Genomic DNA, 27,919 nt, shown 5'->3' on the forward strand with positions numbered 1-27,919 from the left:
GCCATTTATCATGTAGAACTCTATCATGGTTTTGTTTTGTTTTGTTTTTCTTGGTAGGTTTTCTTTTTTTTTTAAATAAAGGTATACCGACGCCAGTATAATGCCTTTTCTTTCGTCACTAGAGGCAAACAAGTGAGTCGAAAATATAAGAGAGTTCTGTACCGGGTAAATTTAAGCATTCTTGACTTTAGCTTCAAAGCATCTTTTGGGCCCAAACCCATTTTTACAATGTGTCCCCCAAAAAGTAATTAAACACACGACTGATAGTTTCAAAGTCTTCCATTTCTTTTTCGGATATCGTTAAACGCAAGCCGGATGGAGTCTTTAATGTTGTGTCAGTTGTTCTGACTAAAAGTGTTGTCGTTTCCTTTGTGACTCAGTGATACACACTAAAAAGAAGAGCCATACACGTCTCCAACTCTTGTCTCTTCGTTCGACAAAACACGAAAAAAAGAGGAAAAACAATGTCAATTACATGCTAACTCATTTCAGGTTTGTCGGCGTTGAAACTGTGCAAAGCGGGCACTATCGCTTTAAAGACACCCCCCCTCAAGGAGATCACGTGACCGATAGCGCGCGCGCCTGGCATCTCTGGAAGCAGACGCGGGTCTCTGACTCTGAATTTGAGGGGAAAGGATGCGAGAGGGGTGTGAAAACAGCCAAATACTACTCGAGTCTTCTGAGAAGCGAAGAAAGAACTATATAGCGTAAACAGGCGTTGGCTCTGATCAGTTCACAATACATACCTCTTGTACTCCGTGGTTTTCAAAGTGCTGTGTACGAGTCAAACCAAGTTTGAAGTTTTACTTCAGCTAAAACTTGTTTGAAGTTGTTTTGACATTATTTGTGTGTGTTAATCACGTTTAAGTCAAACGTGTTAATTGTGCTCGAGTCATACGCAATTCAAGTTTTGCTTAAGCTTACACTTCTTTAAAGTCGTTTTGAAATTGTTCAATTTATGAGTGTTTTATCACGTTTTTTGCTGACGGCCGGGAATTTTGCAACAGGAACTCTTTTAAGTATTTGATTTTTGTGAGTGCTTTGGTTTGCTTCTGATGTTTACATACCGTCAGTACTTACCTACAAAAGTAAAGGATTAAGTGACAAGAAGTGGCGAACAGGCACAATAATATACTGATGAACATGGGATCAAGAAATGTGTTTTCGGTGGTTGAAGTGTTCTTTGGATTATGCTTCCTATTTCTGTGGACCGGTAAGATATAGTTTTGCCTTTCAGTTTAGGTTAAATTCCAGTTGAAAATCTCTCTGTCTGTCTTCTTCCGATGGCCCTTTATCTCTGGCCGTCTGTCAGTCATTCTAAAATTGGCCAAAAAATTATTGCAACAAATTTCAAACCCAAATTAAAGCACTAATTCCATTTAATTAAAACTGTATATGCCAGAGAAGGCCGTTCACTTAACCTTCAGGATCACCTTTTGGATTAAATATTTCTTTTACAGGGATCACGTGACCGCCGCTCAAGTAAGGGTACCCTCAAAATCGACCAGACAAAAACGGAAGAGCCGAATGAAAAATCGACAAAAAATCACAATAGGCAAAACTTTGCAACTTTAACATACGAGAAGAAAGTCAAACCAATTATCTACCCTGAACAGATTATTTTGTTTTGCTACCTTGTGTATTTCGCGTGCTATGCTATTCCTACTGATGCAGGTGTCGATCGCAGGAGCGGTCTTCTCTGGCATATAAAGTGTTAATAAAATGACACGGGGATTAATACTTTAATTTGGGTTTGAAATTTGTTGCAATAACTTTTTGGCCAAGTTTATATGTCTGTCTGTGTCTCTTTCTCTCAGTGTCTGTCTGTGTATGTCTGTGCGTGTGTGTGTGCCAGTGTGTGCGTGTGTTTGCTACGCCTGTGTGTGTGTGTATGTGTGTGTGTGTGTGTGTGTGTGTGTGTGTGTGTATGTGTGTGTGTGTGTGTGTGTGTGTGTGTGTGGTGTGTATGTGCGTGCATGTCTGTCTGTCTGTCTGTGTCTGTATTTCTGTCTGCCCCTCGGTCATATTTTTTGGTTGCCGAGTTAGAAAGCTTTTGTTTTTGTTGCTGTTCTTTTTCTTGTTCTTGTGAGTTCTTGTTCTCGTATTGTTTTAGTCCGGGTTGGCCTATCCAGGGTTTGTTTTTCTACTGGTTATTCTATTCATTATATCTTCTTCTCATTTCTTTCCAGCTCTTCTTTTTCAAGTGTGGAGTGTTTTATAAAAATGTTTCTTCGGTATACTGAATACTGCATAATTAGGCTAATAGCTGTCTGTCTTTTTCAGTCTATTTTCACCCATGCCTATACTGATTTCCAGTCATGTTTTTGAGCGTTCATATCTTCCAATGCTAATTTCTTTCGGGTCTCGGGTTGCGAACTAAAAGCCTCACACAAACTCGCCTCTGTTTGTTTGTATGTCTTCATCTGTGCGCTGTTTGCAAATCATCACCACACGTGTTTTTCGGTACAGGTGCGGTAAAAAGAAACCTGTCTTTGATTAGGCTGGCTTTTCCTGTCAGTCTGTGTGTATGGTTGCAGGAAGATGGGTAGACTTATGAACGAGTTGACTGACTTATGTAATGCTGCCTTTTCCTGTCAGTCTGTGTGTATGGTTGCAGGAAGATGGGTAGACTTTTGAACGAGTTGACTGACTTATGTAATGCTGCCTTTTCCTGTCAGTCTGTGTGTATGGTTGCAGGAAGATGGGTAGACTTATGAACGAGTTGACTGACTTATGTAATGCTGCCTTTTCCTGTCAGTCTGTGTGTATGGTTGCAGGAAGATGGGTAGACTTTTGAACGAGTAGACTGACTGATGTAATGCTGCCTTTTCCTGTCAGTCTGTGTGTATGGTTGCAGGAAGATGGGTAGACTTATGAACGAGTTGACTGACTTATGTAATGCTGCCTTTTCATCAGTCTGTCAGTGTATGGTTGCAGGAAGATGGGTAGACTTATGAACGAGTTGACTGACTTATGTAATGCTGCCTTTTCCTGTCAGTCTGTGTGTATGGTTGCAGGAAGATGGGTAGACTTTTGAACGAGTAGACTGACTGATGTATTGGTCGGTTGGACCAGACCTCGCTCTCGGCATGCACAGAAAGAAACCCGGCGACCGGCGGAGAAAGAAGCAATGATAACCAGGGAATAAAACATTAGACCAGGTCTTACTTAGTCCAAAATGTCCTTGCGCTTAATTTAAGCCAAAGCTAGAGTGTAGTGTGTATGGAGGATGTGTGTGTGTGTGTGTGTGTGTGTGTGTGTGTGTGTGTGTGTGTGTGTGTGTGTGTGTGTGTGTGTGTGTGTGTGTGTGTGTGTGTGTGTGAATCGAAGAGAAAGGGTGAGATTTTATGATTTCAGACCAGAGATGCAAACCTGATTATGCGATCATGTCATCTTTTTTGCTTCGATTTTTTTCATAAAAAGGAACTCACAAAAAACAAAAAAACCCACTGTTTTATAATCAACCAAGCCTAAACATGCATGTTTGGACTTCGCTGCTGTAACCCAGTGTAACAGCTAGGACGAAAAAAACAGTGTTTTTCTGTATACGTCTCAGTTACAGCGTATGTGTCAAAGTCACAGCCTCTGCACAGAAAGCACCGACATTATCACGTGCCTGCGTCGGCTGCGCCAGGCCGCAAAACGCGGCAAAAATGTTCTTTATTTGGTGTTTTCAACCACGAAGGTTATATCGCGACGGGGAAAGGGGGGAGATGGGATAGAGCCACTTGTCAATTGTTTCTTGGTCACAAAAGCACTAATCAAAAATTTGCTCCAGGGGCTTGCAACGTTGTACAATATATTACCTTACTGGGAGAATGCAAGTTTCCAGTACAAAGGACTTATAACATATTTCTTACATACTGCTTGACTAAAATCTTTACAAAAATTGACTATATTCTATACAAGAAACACTTAACATGGGTAAAAGGAGAAACAGAATCCGTTAGTCGCCTCTTACGACATGCTGGGGAGCACCGCGGGGGGTGGCAAAAATGTTGCTGCGTACATCATGTTTACGACGTCAGTCTGCAGTTCTGCAGTCGCCTGTGCAACTGACTTGATATATAGTATGGTAACAAATTAACGTGAAAACTTCAAATGTTGTGCGTGTGTTTTAACGGGATAATTTAAGTGTACGAATAAAGTCACTGCGTAGGCGATCGTTGTCTGTGCGTTTCTTTTTTCCTCTCTTTCCTTCTCTCTCAGCTCTCTCTTTCTTTTCTCTCAGTCTTTCTCTCTCTCTCTCTCTCTCTCTCTCTCTCTCTCTCTTTCTCCCAGTTAATAGGATGGCTGCTCCGACTTCCGACCTCTCTCTCTTTCTCTCTCTGTCTCTCTCTCTCCTCTCTCTGTCTCTCTCTCTCTCTCTCTCTCTCTCTCTCTCTCTCTCTCTCTCTCTCTCTCTCTCTCTCTCTCTCTCTCTCTCTCTCTCTCTCTCCTAGTTAATAGGATGGCTGCTTGTTTAAAATGTGTGTATGCCTTGTAATTTTTTTAACTTTTTTTTCATTGTCTTTTTATATTTAGTCAAGTTTTGACTAAATATTTTAACATCGAGGGGGAATCGAAACGAGGGTCGTGGTGTATGTGCGTGTGTGTGTGCGTGCGTGCGTGTGTGCGTGTGTGTGTGTGTATAGAGCGATTCAGACTAAACTACTGGACCGATCTTTATGAAATTTGACATGAGAGTTCCTGGGTATGAAATCCCCGAACGTTTTTTTCATTTTTTTGATAAATGTCTTTGATGACGTCATATCCGGCTTTTCGTGAAAGTTGAGGCGGCACTGTCACGCCCTCATTTTTCAACCAAATTGGTTGAAATTTTGGTCAAGTAATCTTCGACGAAGCCCGGACTTCGGTATTACATTTCAGCTTGGTGGCTTAAAAATTAATTAATGACTTTGGTCATTAAAAATCTGAAAATTGTAAAAAAAAATAAAAATTTATAAAACGATCCAAATTTACGTTTATCTTATTCTCCATCATTTGCTGATTCCAAAAACATATAAATATGTTATATTCGGATTAAAAACAAGCTCTGAAAATTAAATATATAAACATTATTATCAAAATTAAATTGTCCAAATCAATTTAAAAACACTTTCATCTTATTCCTTGTCGGTTCCTGATTCCAAAAACATATAGATATGATATGTTTGGATTAAAAACACGCTCAGAAAGTTAAAACAAAGAGACGTACATAAAAGCGTGCTATCCTTCTTAGCGCAACTACTACCCCGCTCTTCTTGTCAATTTCACTGCCTTTGCCATGAGCGGTGGACTGACGATGCTACGAGTATACGGTCTTGCTGAAAAATGGCAGCTACTTGACTAAATATTGTATTTTCGCCTTACGCGACTTGTTTATTGCTTTTTACGTCCAATTTTTTTCAGGCACTAAACTAAAAAAACAAGAGAAAGAGAGAGAGAGAGAGAGAGAGAGAGAGAGAGAGAGAGAGAGAGAGAGAGAGAGAGAGAGAGAGAGAGAGAGAGAGAGAGAGATAGGGGGGGGGGGGGGGGCAGCTCAGTACACACTCCGTTTATGACGAGTTATAACTCAGTGTTTATGACGCTTGGCGTCATGACTCGATCAAAGTTCACTCACGGACGTTCACGTCGTGATATGAAGTACACACTACAACTATCGTAACTCAGTTTTAACACCACCACCCGTCCACCCTTGAGCATATATATATGTTTTCCTGACCTTTCAACACCAGTCCCTCGTACAACACAGACAGGCGGAGCTTCAGCCTTGTGATTTTCAGTTCAGCGTGTCAAGCCCTTGCCCTTGTGTGTGAGAAATAACTCATCTTTCTTGGCTGAAGTCGTTGATGACACCTCCGACGGATGGCTAAGCGGTGTAACAGGCATGACAGTCCCCATTCGAAAAGCAATGATGATTTTCTGATTTAAACAATAGTTCCATAATGATTTGCCTCGTTTTTCAAACCATTCAGGCTGACAAAAAAATAATCATTGTAAAAAGCTCCAAAAAGTCAGTTCTCTATGATTAAATGTTCCAGTAACTTCCCTTTCTTTTTATTTTCTTTTTTTCTCTAACTGTTTGTTGTTGTTTTCTGTTTTTTGTTTTGCTTTTTGCTTTTTGTTTGTTTGATTTTTTTGTGTGGATTTTTTTTATGAGAGCTACCTTTCTGATATTCAGAGTTTTCAATTCAAACATTATCAACTTGCATCCCTATAATTTATTATGTACGATACAAAAAATAGACCCGTGCTTCACTACTCTCCCAAGGGCGGGTATATTTTCCTGACCTTTCCACACAGTGCCTCGAGATAGTTCAGACACACGGAGATCGAGTCTATTTTCCCGCCCCATTCTCCGTTCAGCGAGCGTGTCATCCGTGCTCTCTCGTACAGTCAGTGTGCACAGTGTGGCCTTCAGGTGTTGCGGGTGATAATGTCAGCGAGCTGTGGGATATATCGCTGTTTGTTATTACGCTGACTGTTCGCACGTGCAGTGTAGCCCTCGAGGGGGTTACGTACAAGAAAAGAAAAGAAAAGAAAGGAAAGAACCGAAAGAAGGAGGGAGGCTCAGGGGACCGGGTGTGGGGGGGGGGGGGGGGGAGCCCCCGAAGAAGGTCACGTCTGGAGAGAGTTTTCACACCAGGCTTTTACATATACAGCACATCGATCCGTAGGAAAACTGGTGTGTGGTTGACGCGTTCTAAATGGCCTTTCAAGTGATCTGTTTCATTTAGATGTTGTCATAGGTTCTAACCCTTTAAATCTTTGGAAGAAAGCGAGGAAGGAGACAGGCTAGAAGAAGGGTAACAGACACTGACACAAGAGAGGAGAACTTGGGCAGAATAGTAGTAGACCTCTAGTGATTTTTGCCCGGAGGTTAAAATGCTGGCCAGTAACAGCCGGTGACGGTTACGAAATGACTCGAATTCAGCAAAACAATTTCCGCTCTGCCTGGGAGGCATCAGCCAGGCTATAGAGTGTAGGCAAGTATGTCAGAGGAAGAATGCTCTTATCTCACATAGAAGCCTGAAAGGATCGATGGTGGTTTAGCTTGATCGTGGGAAAAGAACAGTCGAACCTGTCTAAAACGACCAACCGAAAAACGACGAAGAGTGGTCGTTACAGACATGTGGGTCGTAAGGAAAAAAGATTTATAGAGCCAACAAAAATAGACTGGCTGGGGTGGTCGCTGTGGGCAGGTGGTCGTTGTCGCGAGGTGGTCGCCTCGACAGGTTCGACGGTATTTAGCAGACAGAAGAGGCCAGGTGGGAGACAAAGCTGAGACTTAACATCTGGGCCTTTTTTTCGGTTTTCGTTTTTGTTTTTGTCTTGGGTAGGGTGGGGGGGGGGGAGCCCAGAGGTTATGGTGCCAGCGACAACAAGCGTCGGTTTTGACACTATAATTGAAATAATTCAATAACTTAAACAATTTCAACGTCAGTTGCACAGAATGTAACAAAGGCCATACATTTTGGGTATTATAGCCGTTATTTCATGCGAAATCTACGATTGCTTTGTCAGTGGTGGGTCCCAGTACTGTTCACAAGAGGAGGAAGACGTCTTTAATACACAATGGACAAGTAACAAGCTGAAGCAAAAATAGCGTGGGGGAAAAGAAGAAGGGATTCGCCCAGTTAACCTCGGAGCTCTAAGTGCGGACAAGGGAACAGACAGACAGACAAACAAGCAAACAGACATAGTAAAACCTATACATCCTCGAAGAAGAAGCAAGCAAGATGGCTCGATGAGAAAAGAAGAAGGGTAACAGTGGTGTCGGGGTCAAAATACCGGTGGCGATTTTCTCGATCGCCGGAGGTCACGATGTGGTGCCTGTAGTGGTGTAGTGTAGTGTGTAGGTGGAACTCTCACACACGCATACAACACGTACTAACACAGCTAGTGTGTTTCAGAAAACTGTAAGGGTTCTTTTCTTTGGAGGTATGGTACATTGCTTACATGGATAATCGTGCAGCCATCTTGTCTCTCTTAAATTAAACCGGGTCTGCCTTAATACCGGAATCTAGTAGAACTACATTATCACTGGCTTACAACTATCAGGTACAGAAACCAGTTTCAGATTGAGGACACTACAGTGCCAAGGGTCAGGTATGACACTAATACGGCAACACTGTGAAACAATTCCAACGATATACATAATGCAGCACAGTATGGCAATCCGAATGGTGCAAAAGTCCCTTTTAGCTCTTGATGTCTAAATAACACATTATTTAGCTAAATAACGCGTTATTTAGCTAAACAATGCTTTATTTAGCTATATCATGCATTATTTAGCTAAATAATGCATTGTTTAAATTAAACAATGCATTATTTACAGATACAGAAAAAAGAGAGCCCAGAGCACTAAATAATGCATTGTTTAGCATAAATAAGAGATTGTGTTTGTAAATAACTCATTATTTATAAATAATTACGCGTTTTCTCTAAACAATATATTATATGTAAATAAAGTGTTATTTAAATAAATAAAATATTATTTAGATAAATAAAATATTATTTATCTAAATAAAATATTATTTAGATAAATAAAATATTATATGTAAATAAAATATTATTTATCTAAATAAAATATTATTTATCTAAATAAAATATTATTTAGATAAATAATTTATTATTTAGATAAATAATTTATTATTTAGATAAATAATTTATTATTTAGATAAATAATTTATTATTTACTGTTTTTGCCTTGAAATAGTATTATTACACTAAATAATGCTTTATATAGCTATATAATAGGTTTCCGCTATATAATTCATGATTTGGTAAATAATACATTATATACCGTAAATAAAATATTATATACCGTAAACAATTCATTGTTTAGCGCATCGCGAAGCCGTTTTTTCTCTTGTTGTTTTTTTCCACGTGTTTCCGTGGATCCACGAGAGCTCTGTTGATTCTCAAACTGACCAATCAGACAACTAGCATCTGTACACTAATTAAAGTCCCATTGTTGAGTGTGACGAAAACTCGTGGTGACGATTTTAAAACATGTTGGGTCACGCATGGTCCAATCTTACATGGTCCAATCTTACATGGTCCAACCTTACATGGTCCAACCTTACATGGTCCAACCTTACATGGTCCAATCTTACATGGTCCAACCTTACATGGTCCAACCTTACATGGTCCAATCTTACATGGTCCAATCTTGCATGGTCCAATCTTGCATGGTCCAACCTTACATGGTCCAATCTTACATGGTCCAACCTTACATGGTCCAACCTTACATGGTCCAATCTTACATGGTCCAATCTTACATGGTCCAACCTTACATGGTTCAACCTTACATGGTCCAATCTTACATGGTCCAATCTTGCATGGTCCAATCTTACATGGTCCAACCTTGCATGGTCCAACCTTGCATGGTCCAATCTTACATGGTCCAACCTTACATGGTCCAACCTTACATGGTCCAACCTTACATGGTCCAATCTTACATGGTCCAACCTTACATGGTCCAACCTTACATGGTCCAATCTTACATGGTCCAATCTTGCATGGTCCAACCTTGCATGGTCCAATCTTACATGGTCCAACCTTACATGGTCCAACCTTACATGGTCCAACCTTACATGGTCCAATCTTACATGGTCCAATCTTGCATGGTCCAATCTTACATGGTCCAACCTTGCATGGTCCAACCTTGCATGGTCCAATCTTACATGGTCCAATCTTACATGGTCCAACCTTACATGGTCCAATCTTACATGGTCCAACCTTACATGGTCCAATCTTACATGGTCCAACCTTACATGGTCCAACCTTGCATGGTCCAATCTTACATGGTCCAACCTTACATGGTCCAATCTTACATGGTCCAACCTTACATGGTCCAACCTTGCATGGTCCAATCTTACATGGTCCAATAATATATATGGACCATGTAAGATTGGACCATGTAAGGTTGGACCATGTAAGATTGGACCATGTAAGGTTGGACCATGCAAGATTGGACCATGTAAGGTTGGACCATGTAAGATTGGACCATGCAAGGTTGGACCATGTAAGGTTGGACCATGTAAGATTGGACCATGCAAGGTTGGACCATGCAAAGTTGGACCATGTAAGATTGGACCATGCAAGATTGGACCATGTAAGATTGGACCATGTAAGGTTGAACCATGTAAGGTTGGACCATGTAAGGTTGGACCATGTAAGATTGGACCATGTAAGGTTGGACCATGTAAGGTTGGACCATGTAAGATTGGACCATGTAAGGTTGGACCATGTAAGGTTGGACCATGTAAGGTTGGACCATGCAAGGTTGGACCATGTAAGATTGGACCATGCAAGATTGGACCATGTAAGGTTGGACCATGTAAGGTTGGACCATGTAAGATTGGACCATGTAAGGTTGGACCATGTAAGGTTGGACCATGTAAGATTGGACCATGCAAGGTTGGACCATGTAAGATTGGACCATGCAAGATTGGACCATGTAAGATTGGACCATGTAAGGTTGAACCATGTAAGGTTGGACCATGTAAGATTGGACCATGTAAGATTGGACCATGTAAGGTTGGACCATGTAAGGTTGGACCATGTAAGATTGGACCATGTAAGGTTGGACCATGCAAGATTGGACCATGCAAGATTGGACCATGTAAGATTGGACCATGTAAGGTTGGACCATGTAAGATTGGACCATGTAAGGTTGGACCATGTAAGGTTGGACCATGTAAGGTTGGACCATGTAAGATTGGACCATGTAAGATTGGACCATGTAAGGTTGGACCATGTAAGATTGGACCATGTAAGGTTGGACCATGTAAGGTTGGACCATGTAAGATTGGACCATGTAAGGTTGGACCATGTAAGATTGGACCATGCAAGGTTGGACCATGCAAGGTTGGACCATGTAAGATTGGACCATGCAAGATTGGACCATGTAAGATTGGACCATGTAAGGTTGGACCATGTAAGGTTGGACCATGTAAGGTTGGACCATGTAAGATTGGACCATGTAAGATTGGACCATGCAAGGTTGGACCATGCAAGGTTGGACCATGCAAGGTTGGACCATGTAAGATTGGACCATGCAAGATTGGACCATGTAAGATTGGACCATGTAAGGTTGAACCATGTAAGGTTGGACCATGTAAGATTGGACCATGTAAGATTGGACCATGTAAGGTTGGACCATGTAAGGTTGGACCATGTAAGATTGGACCATGTAAGATTGGACCATGCGTGACCCAACATGTTTTAAAATCGTCACCACGAGTTTTCGTCACACTCAACAATGGGACTTTAATTAGTGTACAGATGCTAGTTGTCTGATTGGTCAGTTTGAGAATCAACAGAGCTCTCGTGGATCCACGGAAACACGTGGAAAAAAACAACAAGAGAAAAAACGGCTTCGCGATGCGCTAAACAATGAATTGTTTACGGTATATAATATTTTATTTACGGTATATAATGTATTATTTACCAAATCATGAATTATATAGCGGAAACCTATTATATAGCTATATAAAGCATTATTTAGTGTAATAATACTATTTCAAGGCAAAAACAGTAAATAATAAATTATTTATCTAAATAATAAATTATTTATCTAAATAATAAATTATTTATCTAAATAATATTTTATTTAGATAAATAATATTTTATTTAGATAAATAATATTTTATTTACATATAATATTTTATTTATCTAAATAATATTTTATTTAGATAAATAATATTTTATTTATCTAAATAATATTTTATTTATTTAAATAACACTTTATTTACATATAATATATTGTTTAGAGAAAACGCGTAATTATTTATAAATAATGAGTTATTTACAAACACAATCTCTTATTTATGCTAAACAATGCATTATTTAGTGCTCTGGGCTCTCTTTTTTCTGTATCTGTAAATAATGCATTGTTTAATTTAAACAATGCATTATTTAGCTAAATAATGCATGATATAGCTAAATAAAGCATTGTTTAGCTAAATAACGCGTTATTTAGCTAAATAATGTGTTATTTAGACATCAAGAGCTAAAAGGGACTTTTGCACCATTCGGATTGCCATAGCACAGGCTATACACTTTGGGTATTGTACTTATCCCATGTAAAACCCTGGACAGATCTGCACAATGTGCAGTGGTTCACAAACATTGCTCACACGGGAAGGACGATGAAAGAAGAAGCAAGCAAGAAGGCTGGAGGAGAAAACAAGTCGCGTAAGACGAAAATACAACATTTAGTCAAGTAGCTGTCGAACCCACAGAATGAAACTGAACGCAACGCAACGCAGACCGTATACTCGTAGCATCGTCACTCCACCGCCCGTGGCAAAGGCAGTGCCAGTGGAATTGACAAGAAGAGCGGGGTATTCGTTGCGCTGAGAATGCTAGAAGGATAGCACGCTTTTCTGTACCTCTCTTCGTTTTAACTTTCTGAGCGTGTTTTTAATCCAAACATATCATATCTATATGTTTTTGGAATCAGGAACCGACAAGGAATAAGATGAAAGTGTTTTTAAATTGATTTGGACTATTTAATTTTGATAATAATTTTTATATATTTAATTTTCAGAGCTTGTTTTTAATCCGAATATAACATATTTATGTTTTTGGAATCAGCAAATGATGGAAAATAAGATAAACGTAAATTTGGATCGTTTTATAAATTTTTATTTTTTTTTACAATTTTCAGATTTTTAATGACCAAAGTCATTAATTAATTTTTAAGCCACCAAGCTGAAATGCAATACCGAAGTCCGGGCTTCGTCGAAGATTACTTGACCAAAATTTCAACCAATTTGGTTGAAAAATGAGGGCGTGACAGTGCCGCCTCAACTTTCACGAAAAGCCGGATATGACGTCATCAAAGACATTTATCAAAAAAATGAAAAAAATGTTCGGGGATTTCATACCCAGGAACTCTCATGTCAAATTTCATAAAGATCGGTCCAGTAGTTTAGTCTGAATCGCTCTACACACACACACACACACACACACGCACACACACACGCACACACGCACGCACATACACCACGACCCTCGTTTCGATTCCCCCTCGATGTTAAAATATTTAGTCAAAACTTGACTAAATATAAAAAGATGGGTAACAGCGAGGGCCGGACCTTTCAAAACAAGGGGGAGGGGGTGGGGTGGCTTCCAAAATGCGGCAGGTTTGATGTTGAAATTATCATTTAGGAGGTGTTTTTAGGGCCCCTCCTTGAGAAATAAAAAGTACATTAATTTTGCCAAATAAGGCAGGGGCGATGGGGGGGGGGGGGGGGCAATTTTAAAATGAGTCCGGTTTGCTGTAATAATTTAGGATTATTTTAACAGAGGTATTTTGAGACCCTGGCTCCTTGAGAAGTCTAAGGTACATTTGCCATTTGAGGCGGGGATTTCCGGAACCTGGTACGACCCCTACCCCCCCCTCCCCCCACCACCTCCCCCCAACCTTGTATCCAGCCCTATGTAACAAGGGGGGAGGGGGGGGGGGCAGGGTCAAAAGACCTGTAGCGGTTTCCTTGCCCAGAGGTGGTGGTGCCAACAGAGGTTAATGATGCGACAGGCACGGCATCCAACGCCTTGTGGCAAGCTGATGACATTTGCTCAGCTCACAAGCCAAGGGTTGGCAGGGGGGGTGGGAGAGAACGTTACACGCAGGTTTTGAGGGTGGATTGAGGATGGAAGAGGGTGAGATGGACCGAGGGGACTTCTAAAGAATCTGTTTTTAACTGCGCGCCAAGAGGTCCGTCTATTGAAATAAACGACAGAAGAAAAGAAGACAAATCCGAAGCGGAAAAGTAGGCTAAATAGAAATATAAAAAATATGAAACGAATATGAATCGTCATAATTTATGCCTGTTTCTACTTCAAAAGGACAGATTTAAAAACAAAATACAAAAAAGAAAAGCGGGCTAAAGAAAGACAAAAAGAATCAAATACGACAAAAAAATACAATTTAAGGAAGAAACAACACCAACAATGGAAAAAACAACAGAAAGAATAAGTAAAAGAAGTTATTCAGCATTATTGCTATTTGTAAAAACAAATAAAAAATAAATAAAAAAATAGAGCGGTTCCACCTTCGATGTCGAGGGCGGTTCTGCCAGAGGAAACGAGATTTAGGTGGAATGGTAAGTGGGGCGCGCAAGGGGGTCGCGGGTCGGTTGGAAGAAGAGAATTAATCGAAGAAGGCATATATGTGGAAGAGGGAATTTTTTTTAAATGTTGATTTGTCACCCCCCACCCCACTCCTTACTCTCTCTCTCTCTCTCCCAATCTGTTATCAGCCGCCCCCCCTCTCTCTCTCTCTCTAAATCCACTCCTGCAGCCCCTCTCCGACAATCCGGCCTTCCCACCCGGAGAAACAAGGTCTGACATAAATTCCACAGGACTGTGTTTACGATAGGCCACGGAGACAAAGAAGAACGACCTTTCGCTTGTCTTGGGGAGAGGCGGGGGTTGTAATGGTGAGGGGTGGGGTGGGGGTTCAGGGAGGAGCGCTTGCGGTGTGACTGATTTGGCGTGGAAGGGAGAGAGAGCACTGGTGTGTGTGTGTGTGTGTGTGTGTGTGTGTGTGTGTGTGATGTATATCATATTTGCTTTACAAGTTTTGCTTGTTTATTTTGTGGTTCTTTTTCTTGTTGGTTTTGAGCAAAACTATACTCAATTTTGATATTATGACAAATGTTCAATATCATACGTGCTTGTTCTAGGTTTAATTTGTTATGTCTATTTTTGTAAGGAAGACGTTCACATACATACACGCACACTGGCACGCACGCACGCACACACACACACACATACACACACACACACACACGCACGCACACACACATACACACACACACACACACACGCACACTCCAGGGCCGGACTAGGCTAAGAAGAGGGGGGGGGGTCGCCAGTGGTGGTCCAGGCGAAGCCCCCTGAAGCTGATGGGTAGGTCATATTCTGAGATAGGAAAATGGTCGCTCCTTGCATGAAACGGCATAAAAAAAGCAATAATAAAAAATGTTTTAAATAAGTGAGGTACATGTTTAGGCTACTGAGGAGGGGGGGGGGGGGTTGCGCAACCCCCATAACCCCCCCGGTAGTCCGGCCCGCCGGCCCTGCACACACACACAAACACACACATTCACACACTCACACACACACACACAATGACAGTTACGCAGACCGTCCACTTCGCGATTCCACTTCTAGTCATCGGGGGAGTGTGTGTGCCACAGGTGTGTACCTTTGGTATGGCGGGAGGGGGGGAGGGGGGAGGGGTGTCTGGAAAGGGGACTGATTTGACGTACTGTAGCAGCCCCAGATTATTGAACACTTGGCTAATTTCAGTTTCAAGCGGCCATGGTGACCGCAGCCAGGCTGTTTCTTGTAATCTTGTGACGCACCATTTAGTGCAGGAGAGGTGAGACATTCAACTTCAGTCTTTCCGCTACTTTAGCAGTGAGCGTGACTGATTTACGGACGAGAACTGTAAGGATAGCTGGCTTAGCTTCCTGTGAGCAATGCCGAGTTTCGCCCACGCGCACACACACAAACGCGCGCATGCTCACACACACAAACGCGCGCATGCTCACACACATGCACACGCACACACGCACACAAACGTGCCGCATGCTCACACACACACACACACACACACACACACACACACACACACACACACACACACACACACATGAGAGAGAGTGAGCGAACGAGAGAGAGAGACTGAGAGAGAGAGAGAGAAAGAGAGAGAGAGAGAGAGAGAGAAACATAGAGAGAGAGAGCGAAAGAGAGACGGTAAGAGAGAGTAGCAGACAAAAAGACACAGAGAGACAGAGAGAGACAGAGACATAATGAGAGAGACGGGCAGAGACAGATTAAGACCTACAGACACATAGGCACACATACATCATATCCGCCGATTGCAACCAGTGACGTCATGTCAACTGTTCACTTCCTTCTTTTCAGCGTCAGGCCAGCAATTTACGTCATCACCACAGACTGTACACGTCATGGAGGGATCGAACGTCACGCTGCAATGTCATCTCACAAACCTCGGTAAGACGTGTGCGGTATCATACAAGTACAAGCCATGATACGCATGCATCATATGATTGTGTGTACAGTGGTACCAGCGATGAAAGGACACCATTGGAACAAGTCAAAACTTGTCCCTACATAATATGGGTGACATGACAGGTATACTTTGGTGACGATAACACACAGAGGACCAGCAGAAGTCTTCTGAGAAGATGTCCTTACTCGGGAGGTGTCCTCTCTGGACGGGGCCTCACATCACAGGGACCACTGTAGTGAGGTTTCCAAGCAGTTGGAAGTGAATTTTTAACAGACTTTCTTTATTTGTTTTTTTAAAAGAAGAAGCTACTGATGAAGGCGAGATGCATTACTTTCTGTGAATGAAGAGAATTGTACTTTGATGTGTACAGCTGGTATAATTCGCACATTTTAATGTTGTTGTTGTTGCTCTTCTTCTTTTTTTTTTTTTCTTTTTTTTTTCTTTTTTTTTTTTGGGGGGGGGGGGAGGGGAGGTCTGGATGGAGTTATGTATTAATGAAGAACATTTTCCATTTGTATGTATACATTTTAATGGACAATAAAGAGCTGCTATTGTTATTATTATTATTATGATCCATCTGTGTATGCTTGTATGGTGGGTTTTTTTTTAATCCGCGTTACGTACGTACTTAATATGCTGTCCAACAAAGATGGTTTCAAAAGCATTTGATGATTTGTACAATACTTATTTTCCATAGTTCCTCCTCCCCTATTCCCCACCTCCCCAAACCCCTCATTCAAACTTCGCTTGACTTATTTTGGTGATGCTATTTTGTTTTAACGTGTTTACAGGAGGAATGAACGTGTTCTGGATGCATGACGGTACCATCCTGACATTCAATCAGCTCGTCATGCGTAACAACGGACATTACGTCATCAGGGGACGCTACAACCTGCTGATGATCAACGTGACGTCACATGACGAGGGGGAGTACAGGTGCCAAGTGTCGTCATCCCCTGTCTTGGAGCAGGTGTCTACCTTGCTGATTACAGGTGAGCTGTGTGTTTGCGTGTCTGCTTGTCTGTCTGCCTGGCTTTCTGTCTCCGTCCTTCTCTCTCTCTATCGCTGTCTCGCTTAGTCTTTCTCTGGCACTCTGTCGCTCTGTTTCTGTCTGTCTGTCGCTCTGTCCCTGTCTCTCTCTGTCTCTGTCTCTGTCTCTGTATCTCTCTGTCTGTCTGTCTGTCTGTCTGTCTGTCTGTCTGTCTGTCTGTCTGTCTGTCTGTCAGTCTGTCTCTGTATATCTATTTTTGTCTGTTTCTCTCTCTCTGTGTCTCTGTATCTCTCTCTCTCTCTCTCTCTCTCTCTCTCTCTCTCTCTCTCTCTCTCTCTCTCTCTCTCTGCACCCTCTCTCTCTCTCTCTCTCTCTCTCTCTCTCTCTCTCTCTCTCTCTCTCTCTCTATGTCTCTTTCTCTCTCTCTCAGGATTTTGTTAAGTTTCGACCAGTAAGATTCCGAAAAGATACAGCAAACGCAAAAACTTTCTGTTCCAATGCAATCCCTGGAATATTTTAACATTTACTTTGATAACAGAGACCAGCGAAACTGCACTTGTAACAAATCAAATGATTGAACATGTCCAATCGCCTTTCAATATTTCAGTTCCTGCGGAGATCAAACAGTTTCCAGAGTCGCCGGAAGTGGAGACAACTCTGGGCGAGTCTGTGACGTTTACCTGTGGCGCAACCGGGAAACCCACGCCCAACATCACGTGGTCAACTGAGGTAGACAACAGCGAGTGTATCAACCATGTTTTCTGTACATTGCGCGTGTTGTGTGCGTGTGTTTTTTGGATAGACTTTGAGAATGAGAAAGTCACAATGTGACAAAACTTGATTGTGGCTAGTATTTGGTTGATTATTGTTTATTTAACGTTTCTGCATCCAATATGGTTGTCCGTGACCAATCGGTTGGCCTGGTGGTAAGGCGTCCGCCCCGTGATCGGAGGTCGTGGGTTCGAACCCCGGCCGGGTCATATACCTAAGACTTTAAAATTGGCAATCTAGTGGCTACTCCGCCTGGCGTCAGGTATTATGGGGTTAGTGTTAGGACTGGTTGGTCCGGTGTCAAAATAATGTGACTGGGTGAGACATGAAGCCTGTGCTGCGACTTCTGTCTTGTGTGTGGCGCACGTTATATGTCAAAGCAGCACCGCCCTGATATGGCCCTTCGTGGTCGGCTGGGCTTTAAGGCGTAAGGGTCACCCAGAATTTGGAAAAAAATCGTTTTTCAGATATACTAAATTATGATGTTGCCAAAAGCTAGAACAATATCTCTATTTTCATGTGCAGTTTACATTTTGTCTCTAGCATACATAGTTTTCTTGCAATAAGTGGTCAAAGTAGGTTGGTGGGAATTAAAAATCCCTTTAATCAAGGCCTCTGTTGAATGAAATTATCGGTTCTGATGATGAATTTGATTCCAAAAACTGCTCAGAACAGTCAGACACAGATGATGAATCAGACAGTAGCTCAAGTGAAGATAGTTTTGATTCTAATCTCTTGATGACCCCCCCATAAAGGACATAAACTGATAGATGTTGAACTTTTTGCTGTTTTATGTGGTGAAAGTTCGCGCGAAATCACAGGCAGCTGCACTGTCTGAATGAAAAACTTTTTTAAATATTCACCTATTCCATTGAAACTTTGCACATCAAATGTTCACTTGACTGGCTATTGTTTGTTCTAGAATGAAGCTGATAATCAGAAAAATAGATTTTTTTTATTGTGTGATATATCATAATAATATAGAATTATAGTATTCTTTTGCTAATGCTACTAAAAGCAACATTTCCAACAAAACAGAAAGCTTTTAGAGCATACAGTAGGTAATGATGCTTTAAATATGAGTGCCAATTTATTTTTCAATTGGACACATAGTTTTTCCCCAAGAGAGCATTCAAAAATGCTAAAATTAGCATTTTTGCAGGTTTATTTTGCCCATTATTTTACGAATTAAATAATTTTGTCAGTTGTTCTACTTAATGTAGGTATTCAAACTTGATGTTTTCTGAAAATATAATGATTTTTGAAGAAAACTACCAAACATCAAGCCAATTCATTGATTGCAAGTGACTGAATAAAAAAATTACAGTTTTGGTCCGACAATCTGGGTGACCCTTACGCCTTAAAAAACAAACAAACAAATCCGTGACCAATGCAAGTGTGTTAACTTTTTCAGTTCTTTTATGTGGGTAGTTAATTTTGTTGTTGTTGTTGTTGTTGTTGTTGTTGTTGTCGGTCTTTTATTCTGTTCTCGTTTTTATTTTGGTTGTCTGTCTGTGGAGGTTTTTGGTTTGACTGTATTTCGAAAATAACTGGAGTTGTGTCTGCCTTAATGAAGCGTTCAATTGTCAAACCAACCACTTGCAGTATCAAAAGTCATAACGTCACCACTTTCATGCCTTTGCTTTTTTGTGTGTCTTATTCATCCCAAATAGGACCAGCATGTGGATGCAGAAGAAAATATAACATACACGACGACAACGACGATGACAACGTCTACACTGATGATCAACGGCATCAAGGCACAAGACGATGGCATCTACACCTGCACGGCTTTCAACGGTGTGGGTGTGGCGGATAAGAGCTCTGTTCACCTCAAGGTTCTTTGTGAGTATTTAATACAGTTGAACCTGACCCTGGCGATCACCTCTTGATAACGATTACCTGCCCATTGCGACTGACCACGGTCTGACAGGGATGCCCGTTGAGGCTCTTACTATGTATAATTCATCGGTTTCCGTGTCAGTTTCCGTGGCAACCACCTGTCTGTAAAGACCACTTTTGATCGGTTCCTTGGGTGGTCCTTCGACTGTACCTTCCTTCCCTTGTCAATCAATCAATATGAGGCTTATATCGCGCGTATTCCGTGGGTACAGTTCTAAGCGCAGGGATTTATTTATTTATTTATTTATTTATTTATTTTTTTTGCAATTTATATCGCGCACATATTCGAGGCGCAGGGATTTATTTATGCCGTGTGAGATGGAATTTTTTTTACACACTACATCACGCATTCACATCGGCCAGCAGATCGCAGCCATTTCGGCGCATATCCTACTTTTCACGGCCTATTATTCCAAGTCACACGTGTATTTTGGTGGACATTTTTATCTATGCCTATACAATTTTGCCAGGAAAGACCCTTTTGTCAATCGTGGGATCTTTAACGTGCACACCCCAATGTAGTGTACACGAAGGGACCTCGGCTTTTCGTCTCATCCGAAAGACTAGCACTTGAACCCACCACCTAGGTTTATTGGAAAGGGGGGAGAAAATTGCTAACGCCCTGACACAGGGTCGAACTCGCAACCTCTCGCTTCCATGTGAACCTATTTACAATTTACTATGTATCGATTCGACATTGGATTTCCCTTCTTTGAGCCATGTAATGTCAGAGGCCTACAGAACTTCATATTTGGGCGTTTCAGGTTGACTGAAACTTCAAATGAACTACAAAACACAAGTCATGTGTTTGATTGCATGTGTGTGTGCTCGTTCACTCGTCAAAACAACAACAAAGTCAGTACCTGAAAGGAATTCGATCGATATATAAATGTTATTTGCGTCAAGTTGACCAAAATATGACATTGTACACATTGTCAGGACTAGAAAAGGGGTATGCAATACAAAAGACTCCAGAAGGTGGCGTTCACACGAATAAAACAAATAACACCTGTTTTCTAGTTCTGCATTGTTTATATCATTAATTCAGACGTCCATCACAGGAATACTCATTCATACATATGGCAATAATAATATCTCAGGGTTTATTCCTTGCCGGGCGCTGCGGCCTTGAGTCCAGTTTGCCGGTGTAACACGAGAAAATTACTCCCACGAGATGTTTTACTCCGGAGTAAACATTTCGTACGAAAAAGTTACTCCCTTTACGAAAAAAGCACTCCCCCATTACACGAGAAAATTACTCCCCAAGACAGGTGAGTTCCGAGTAAACATTTCGTACAAAAATGTTACTCCCCTGACGAATAAATAACGAATAAATTACTTCACCCCAACACAAGCAATTTAACTTCCCATGCCAGGTGTACGAAATTTTCACTCCCTTGTCCCCTGTTAGTCTTGGTGGTGGAAGGGGTGGAAGGAGGGTAGCGCGACATTCGTGTGCGCGAGATCACTTATTGGCATTATCCCTTCACCCGCTTCCCATTTTTGCGTACGAGATTTTTAATGGAAGTAAAAAAAAAAGGGGAGTAAAAATTTCGTGGAGGGAGTAATTTTTTCGTGCCTTGGGGAGTTCTTTTCTCGTACGAAAAGTGTACTCGGAGTAAGAATTTCGTACGAAATATTTACTCCGGAGTAAATTTTTCGTGGAGTAAAAATGTCGTGTTACACCGGCTCGCCAGCGATTCTTATGAAGTATGGGGTGATGGAAATGAAGGGCAATATGGGGTACAGAACCTCGGAGAACAATGACTGTCTTGATCTGTGTAAAATGTCATATTTTGGTCAAAAACGCAAATAACGTATAATAGATATATCAAGGCGATTACAACGGATGAAAGCATCTTTCCACTTCTAGTGTAGAGTGGCATTTTTGTGCTGTGTTATAATTATGCAGATTGAAAATATGTCAGTGATGAAATTAATTGAGCAAAACAAAATCTTATCTTGCACAGAAACTGAGCAGCCAGGCTGTTAATTTTTATGTTTGTCTAAGTGGAGGGATGCACGCTCTTAACTCACAACAAGTGTGAACGGATCTGCGATAGTTTATTTGATGGCTTTAACAGAACGTATATTTATGGTGTATTTATGCAAAGGACAGTTTGGAAGGCGATACATTGTTTGCCAAAACGTGTATGCAATCAACAATAAAGTCATTTTTGGCCATTTGTGACCCTCCACCACGGAATGAGTCGCATGTCACCTTTGCATGATTTTCATATTTTTACATTTTCCTAAAGAGTTTTTTATGCTCTATCCAGTGGTGTAAACCGTTTTTAGAAAAGATTGAAAACTGTTTGAGTTATAAGCATGTGACTAAGGTGACCCTCACACTGTTACCAGACACTCCCCGGACTTATATTAAGCCAAAGAAACTACAATGGGAAGACCTTATGTATAGTGTTTGATTAAGCCAAGCGCAGAACCGCGCGAGGGGAAATGCGACTCATTTCGTGGTGGAGGGTCACATTTCTGCAAAACAAAAGTCCCTTTGGTCAAAATGATTGTAATGTACAACCGAGTCAAGACTATTTTCCATTTATTTCATCTATTTTACAATGTGCTATTACTGATACTTCCTTGAACTTTTAGAAATTTGGCTTGAAGTGTGTGTGGGGCGGGGATGGGTTGGGGGGGGGGTGGGGGCGGGGGGGCGGGGGGCGGGGGTGTGAGCATAGTAAAGTTAGGTTACATTTTGGTCCACATTTTACTCCTGCATTTATTCAATCAGAATCAACAGCCAACAATGCCCTAAATCGCAGAAATGGTCACATTTTAGCCTTTTTCATGTTTTTTTATTCACACTATTTTTTTCTGTTATACCTTTTTTTTCTTTTCTTTTTTTTCAGACCCTCCAACTATTCACAACCAGACAGCTGTCATACAGACGGGACCCGGACAGGAAACTTACCTCCCTTGCGTCGTTTCTGCGCAACCGGAACCCCAAGTCACGTGGTTCCACAACGGAAGTCGTCTTGGATTGAGGGAACTTCCGCAGCATAAGGAAATCGTTGTGGAGAGGTGAGGGATATGATTCGACCTTGACGGTATGTGTGTGTGAAGCTAAAGATCAAACGATTGAGTGTGGTTTCCAAAACCTCTGTTGTACGTATTGTGGTTGTTTTTAGAACTGAATTGCAGAGGATTGACGTTGTTTGTTAAGTGTTGTTTGATTTTGGATGTTTGGGGGACTGGATTGACGTGTTTCTTTGACCATTTGCTTATTTTAAGGAGCTGCATGAGATGAAAAGAGGCAAACGTAAAGTTCTCTCCTTTTATGTCCACCTGAGTATCTTCATCCATCTCTTGCTGTTCTAATTCTTAATAGGGTACGTCCGTGTCTTACAAGCATTTGTCAGTTTACTTTAGCTTGATGAAACAATCCGTCGCGATATAACCTTCGTGGTTGAAAACGACGTTAAACACCGAATAAAGAAAGAAAGAATGATGAAACAATGACAATTCAGTTAATTTCGGTTTACACGTTTAAACAAAGACTAAAACGTTAATTTCTACAAACACCCCCCCCCCCACACACACACACACACACACACACACCTCACCCCACCCCATTCCCTGCGCACGCACACCACCCCACTCCCCCAAATAAAGAGCGTCATGAGTCTAAGAAACTCATATCCGGTTAAAGAAAAGGGGGTCTTAAAATGAAAAATATACACGAAAAGACGAAAGGATCAGAAACTTTGAAACGCAGTGTATTTAAAAGAAAGATGTCTTAGTCGGAATGTAAAAGTAGTTTTCACTGTTTCAAGAATAAAATCAGTGACATATTATTTCCAGCTTGGTTGGCGCAAAGGACTATCGTCTGCGAATCAAGGCGGTTGAAGACAGCGATCTTGGTGTGTATGTCTGTCACGTGACTAACAACAAAGGAGAGGCCCGGGAAGAGATTGTTCTTACTGGTGAGTTAATATCTGCCCTCTTACTTTGCTGGTTAAATATCGAAAACATTATAATGGCTAGTTATCATTTTTACTTATCTGGTCAGATACCGCACTCAACTTGATCTACTACCTCGTTTCACCTGGTTAGTTGTCATTCTTACATTACTGGTTAGACTACGTAGCATTGACTCTACTGCCTACGTGTCCTTTTCACGTGAAAAGTTAGCAATCACTCTTTACTTTGCTGGTTAGGTATAGCGCTTACTTTGCTGGCAATGCTGTTAATACTCTTGCGTTAGTGGTTATAGGCGTGAAGCTCGCTTTGCTGGTTAGGTATCATTTTTATTTTACTTATTTATTTCATTTTTAAGTATCACGTCATTTGTACTCTTCTAGTCGGTTATTGCTCTTCTGCACTGGTTAATAATCACGTTTTCCTTGCTGGGGAGATGCTATTATTTCTTCTTTGGTTAAATAACCGACTAGAAGAGTACAAATGATAAATAACCACAACATCAATACAGTGACAGCGAACTACTAAAGAAAGGCGAATACTTCACCGGTAGGCCTAAACGTGATACTTATTTGTAAAATAAACTTGACGCCTATAACCACTAACGCAAGAGTATTAACAACATTGCCAGTCCGATTTCATTAGTCAGTTATCACTCTTAATTGACGAGTTATTTAAAATTACAAATAAATTTGGTTTGTTCATACATTTGTTTATATTCATTTCTTTTTTACGAGGGTTTCTAGTAACTATTCGCCTGTTTTTCGTTTAGCAAAACCCGGCAAACCAGTGATTCTGTCCAATGGAAAAGGACACTTTTCTGACGTGTACATGTTGAAATGGTCCGTGTCATCTTACGTCACACCGCTGGTCTATAGCGTCATGATTAGGGAGGTGAGTGCTAGCTGTCTGTCTGTCTGTTTCTTCGTCACTTTTTCTGTCTGTCTGTCTGTCTGTTTGTCTATCTCTATGCTCTCTCTCTCTCTCTCTCTCTCTCTCTCTCTCTCTCTCTCTCTCTCTCTCTCTCTCTCTCTCTCTCTCTCTCTCTCTCTCTCTCTCTCTCTTGAGGGGGTATACTGTACATTTTTTTGTTCCGCTGGCAAAACAATACACCAGAACTGCCATATTCAGAAATCAGTTCACATCCAAAGAGCTGTGTCGATGGATGCACATGTACAATTATGAAATATTTTTCTTCTGCACCCATCTTAGGAAGACAACACCACCGACGGTAAATGGCGAGAGGTTGACGTTAAACCTTCACCCGAGGGTGAAAGATCACAAGTTCACAAGGTCAGCGTGTCCATCCCTGATCTTTCACACGACACGACCTACGAGGTCATCGTCAGGGCCCATAACTCCTACGGTTGGAGCGATAAAAATGACCATTTCGTGTTTACAACAAATGCAGGTGAGAATTTAATCCGTGTATTTTTTTTTTTTTTTACTGGTTTGGAGAAAGGAAAAGCATAGTATTTGGAGGAAAGGAGAAAAGGGCATGACGATTCCGGGATTGATGGTGTTTTTGTAATGAGTGAGGCAGCATTGCTGTTACCTTTTTGTGTGTGTACTTGTTGATATATTTCTACGGGGGTAGGAGGTGGGGGGTGGGGTGGGGGTGTTTAAGTGTTTGTAGTAAGATAATATTCTACAATAGTCTGTTATTATGTCAGCTATGTGTCAGTGTGTGTGTGTGTGTGTGTGTGTGTGTGTGTGTGTGTGTGTGTGTGTGTGTGTCAGTGTGTGTGTGTCAGTGTGTGTGTGTGCGCGCGCGTGCAAGTGTGTCTGTGTTTGCATGCCAGAAACATATGAGGATGAGAGATGGATCGTGGTAGCTGAAGAAGAAGGGACCGACTGAATATCGAATAGTTGTGTCAAAGAATTAAGATAATTGATAAATTTTGCATGTGTTTTCTACAGGGCCGGACTACCGGGGGGGTTATGGGGTTGCGCAACCCCCCCCCCCCCCCCTAGCCTAAACATGTACCTTACTTATTTAATTTTTTTTATTATTGCTTATTTTATGCCGTTTCATGCAAGGAGCGACCATTTTCCTATCTCAGAATATGACCTACCCGTCAGCTTCAGGGGGCTTCGCCCCCTGACCCCCACAACGAGGGGGAGGGGGGGTGGGTTCTAGGGTTTCCGGACCCCCTCCCCCCCAGCCAAAAAATAAAAATATTGAATGAGGTATGCATTTCTTTATTTTACATTGAGTTTCAATTTTTGGGGTATTAATCAGTGACAAAATCTGCTGCCTGAAACTGGTAATGATCATCCTCAGAATGCACCAGATTGCACCATTTTGCATCCTTTTTTTCAAAATTTTCCGGGGGGGCATGCCCCGGACCCCCCTAGCAAGCTAGGCGCTTTGCGCCGTCGGCTCGGCGCTTCGCGCCTTCACACCCATATCTTCACAATATACTTTTGAAAAAGAACAGTCATAAAATGAACTGATCCGCCCCTGCCGCCAGGGGGGATGTCCCCCTGGGCCACCACTCGCAACCCCCCCCCTCCTCTTCGCCTAGTCCGGCCCTGTTCTACACTTTTCAGAAACAAGTTTTGAAGTGATTTTAGCTAGAAAAGCTTTTTTAAAGTGTATTTCTGGATCTGGTAGAAGCACGTAACAGAGTGTGATTTTTTTGTTATGGCTTTTTGGAATGTTATACCTGTTTTAAGCACATGCACAGCATAGTCGCTTGTCGCTGAGTTTTTTCTTTGGTCCGTCTTTTTCCCATAGAGCTATACTAGAGCTTGAGCTGGTTTTCTTGTTCTTTGTGAACATCCCCCCCCCCCCCCCCTCTCTCTTTTTCAGTTTCTCTTTCAAATTCTCTCTCTCTCTCTCTCTCTCCCTCAAACACACACACACACATGCACACACACACACACCAACACACACACACATACACACACCACGCGACACCACACCACACACACACTGACACGCACGCACGCGCACACACACACACACACATAAGCAAAGACCATACACTCAAATATAGTCCTTTATACTTTTGGGAATAGTTTTTCATTGTTAGATTGGTTTGCTGTGAAACGCATGACATGTTCTGGATCGTTCTCTGCGCATGCGTACACCTTCAGCCGGTGTGACAGCCCCACCTACTACACTTCCGCCACCCACAGAGAAGGGATACAACTCTGGTATGTTGCTGAATCATGGATTATTCCAACGTGTGAATATCTAGTAAAACCTTTTTTGTCGCATGTAATTGCCTCCAAGTAGTTGATCTTGTTTCTATAAATCATTCACTTTTTCGGGTATGTCAATCTGTCCGGCTTGTCTGTCTGCCTTTGTCCGTCTATCTGTCATGGTTTCTCTCTTTCTCCTTGTCTCTCTTCCCTTCTCTCCGTTTCTTTCTCCCTCTCCATCTCTCTTTCTTCCTCTCTCTCTTTCTCCCTCTCTCTCTTTCTCTATCTCTCTCTCACACACTAATCACAATCACACAGACACAGACACACACACAGACACACACACACACACACTGCACACACACACGGCCATACACATACACACACCTTAACACACACGACCATACACACACACACACACACACCAACACACACACTAACACAATCAATCGAGAGAACTTGACTATCATGACAAGATGAAAGGCGGTTAGGTGTCAGTATAAGTAATGTATCTTCTCTAAAAGTAGGAAGGAGAAGGTTCGACAACCGTATTCAAGACAAGATAAGTCACTTGTAGAGTCACCACTAGGCTGTGTATATGTTTGTGTGTTGTGTATTTAAGACAGCATCAAGATAGAGTTTAAGTATATAAATTGTCTATCTTCTTGTACAGCTCCCAATGGATCCAGCAGTCCTGCAGAAAGCCTCAGTCTGTGGTGCTGTGTGCTCCACGTCATTGTGACGGCGGCAGCGTTGCTTCTCACATTGTAACAAGACCAGCAAAATGGATTCACATGGATTTGATTTCGTTATGTCTGCGTGTGCAGAGTGTATACATACTCTATCTGACATTGCATATTTTCAGTGTGTTGTGAATGTCAGTGTCGTCGACGTAATTCTGAAGTCAAGGCATTATCAAACGGGGCCAGTTATGTTCATTTTAGTTCATTTTATATCGTTGACTCCAGGGCGGATGTGCACAAGACAGTTACCAACCGGTTGTGAGCCAGCCGCGGGGTCGGAGTGGTAAAACGGTCCCGCGCAGAGATACTTACGATGGCCTCAACCAAGGGTTGGCTTGCCGGTGTTTTTTGCAAGTCACATGACTGCAATAGCTTATTGTTTTC

The 27,919-nt window shown here is 41.6% G+C and overlaps 1 protein-coding gene across 2 annotated transcripts; it reads left to right on the forward strand.

The window, feature by feature from the left end:
* Window positions 1–27,814, forward strand: LOC138973384 (protein amalgam-like). 2 transcript variants are annotated; one of them, XM_070346098.1, is made up of 11 exons: window positions 2–1,213; window positions 15,934–16,023; window positions 16,834–17,034; window positions 17,641–17,762; window positions 19,478–19,649; window positions 22,574–22,745; window positions 23,526–23,647; window positions 24,415–24,536; window positions 24,855–25,053; window positions 26,745–26,804; window positions 27,466–27,814. In XM_070346098.1, the coding sequence occupies exons 1-11, from the start codon at window positions 1,138–1,140 to the stop codon at window positions 27,561–27,563; spliced, it is 1,434 nt and encodes a 477-aa protein (XP_070202199.1). In that variant the 5' UTR covers window positions 2–1,137; the 3' UTR covers window positions 27,564–27,814. The 2 variants fall into 2 exon arrangements, with proteins under 2 accessions (XP_070202200.1, XP_070202199.1); XM_070346099.1 differs by lacking the exon at window positions 26,745–26,804 and having other exon boundaries at window positions 1–1,213.
* Window positions 27,815–27,919: the final 105 nt, after the last annotated feature.

Source organism: Littorina saxatilis, linkage group LG8 (genome assembly GCF_037325665.1).
Source record: "Littorina saxatilis isolate snail1 linkage group LG8, US_GU_Lsax_2.0, whole genome shotgun sequence".
Taxonomy (NCBI): Eukaryota; Metazoa; Mollusca; class Gastropoda; order Littorinimorpha; family Littorinidae; genus Littorina; species Littorina saxatilis.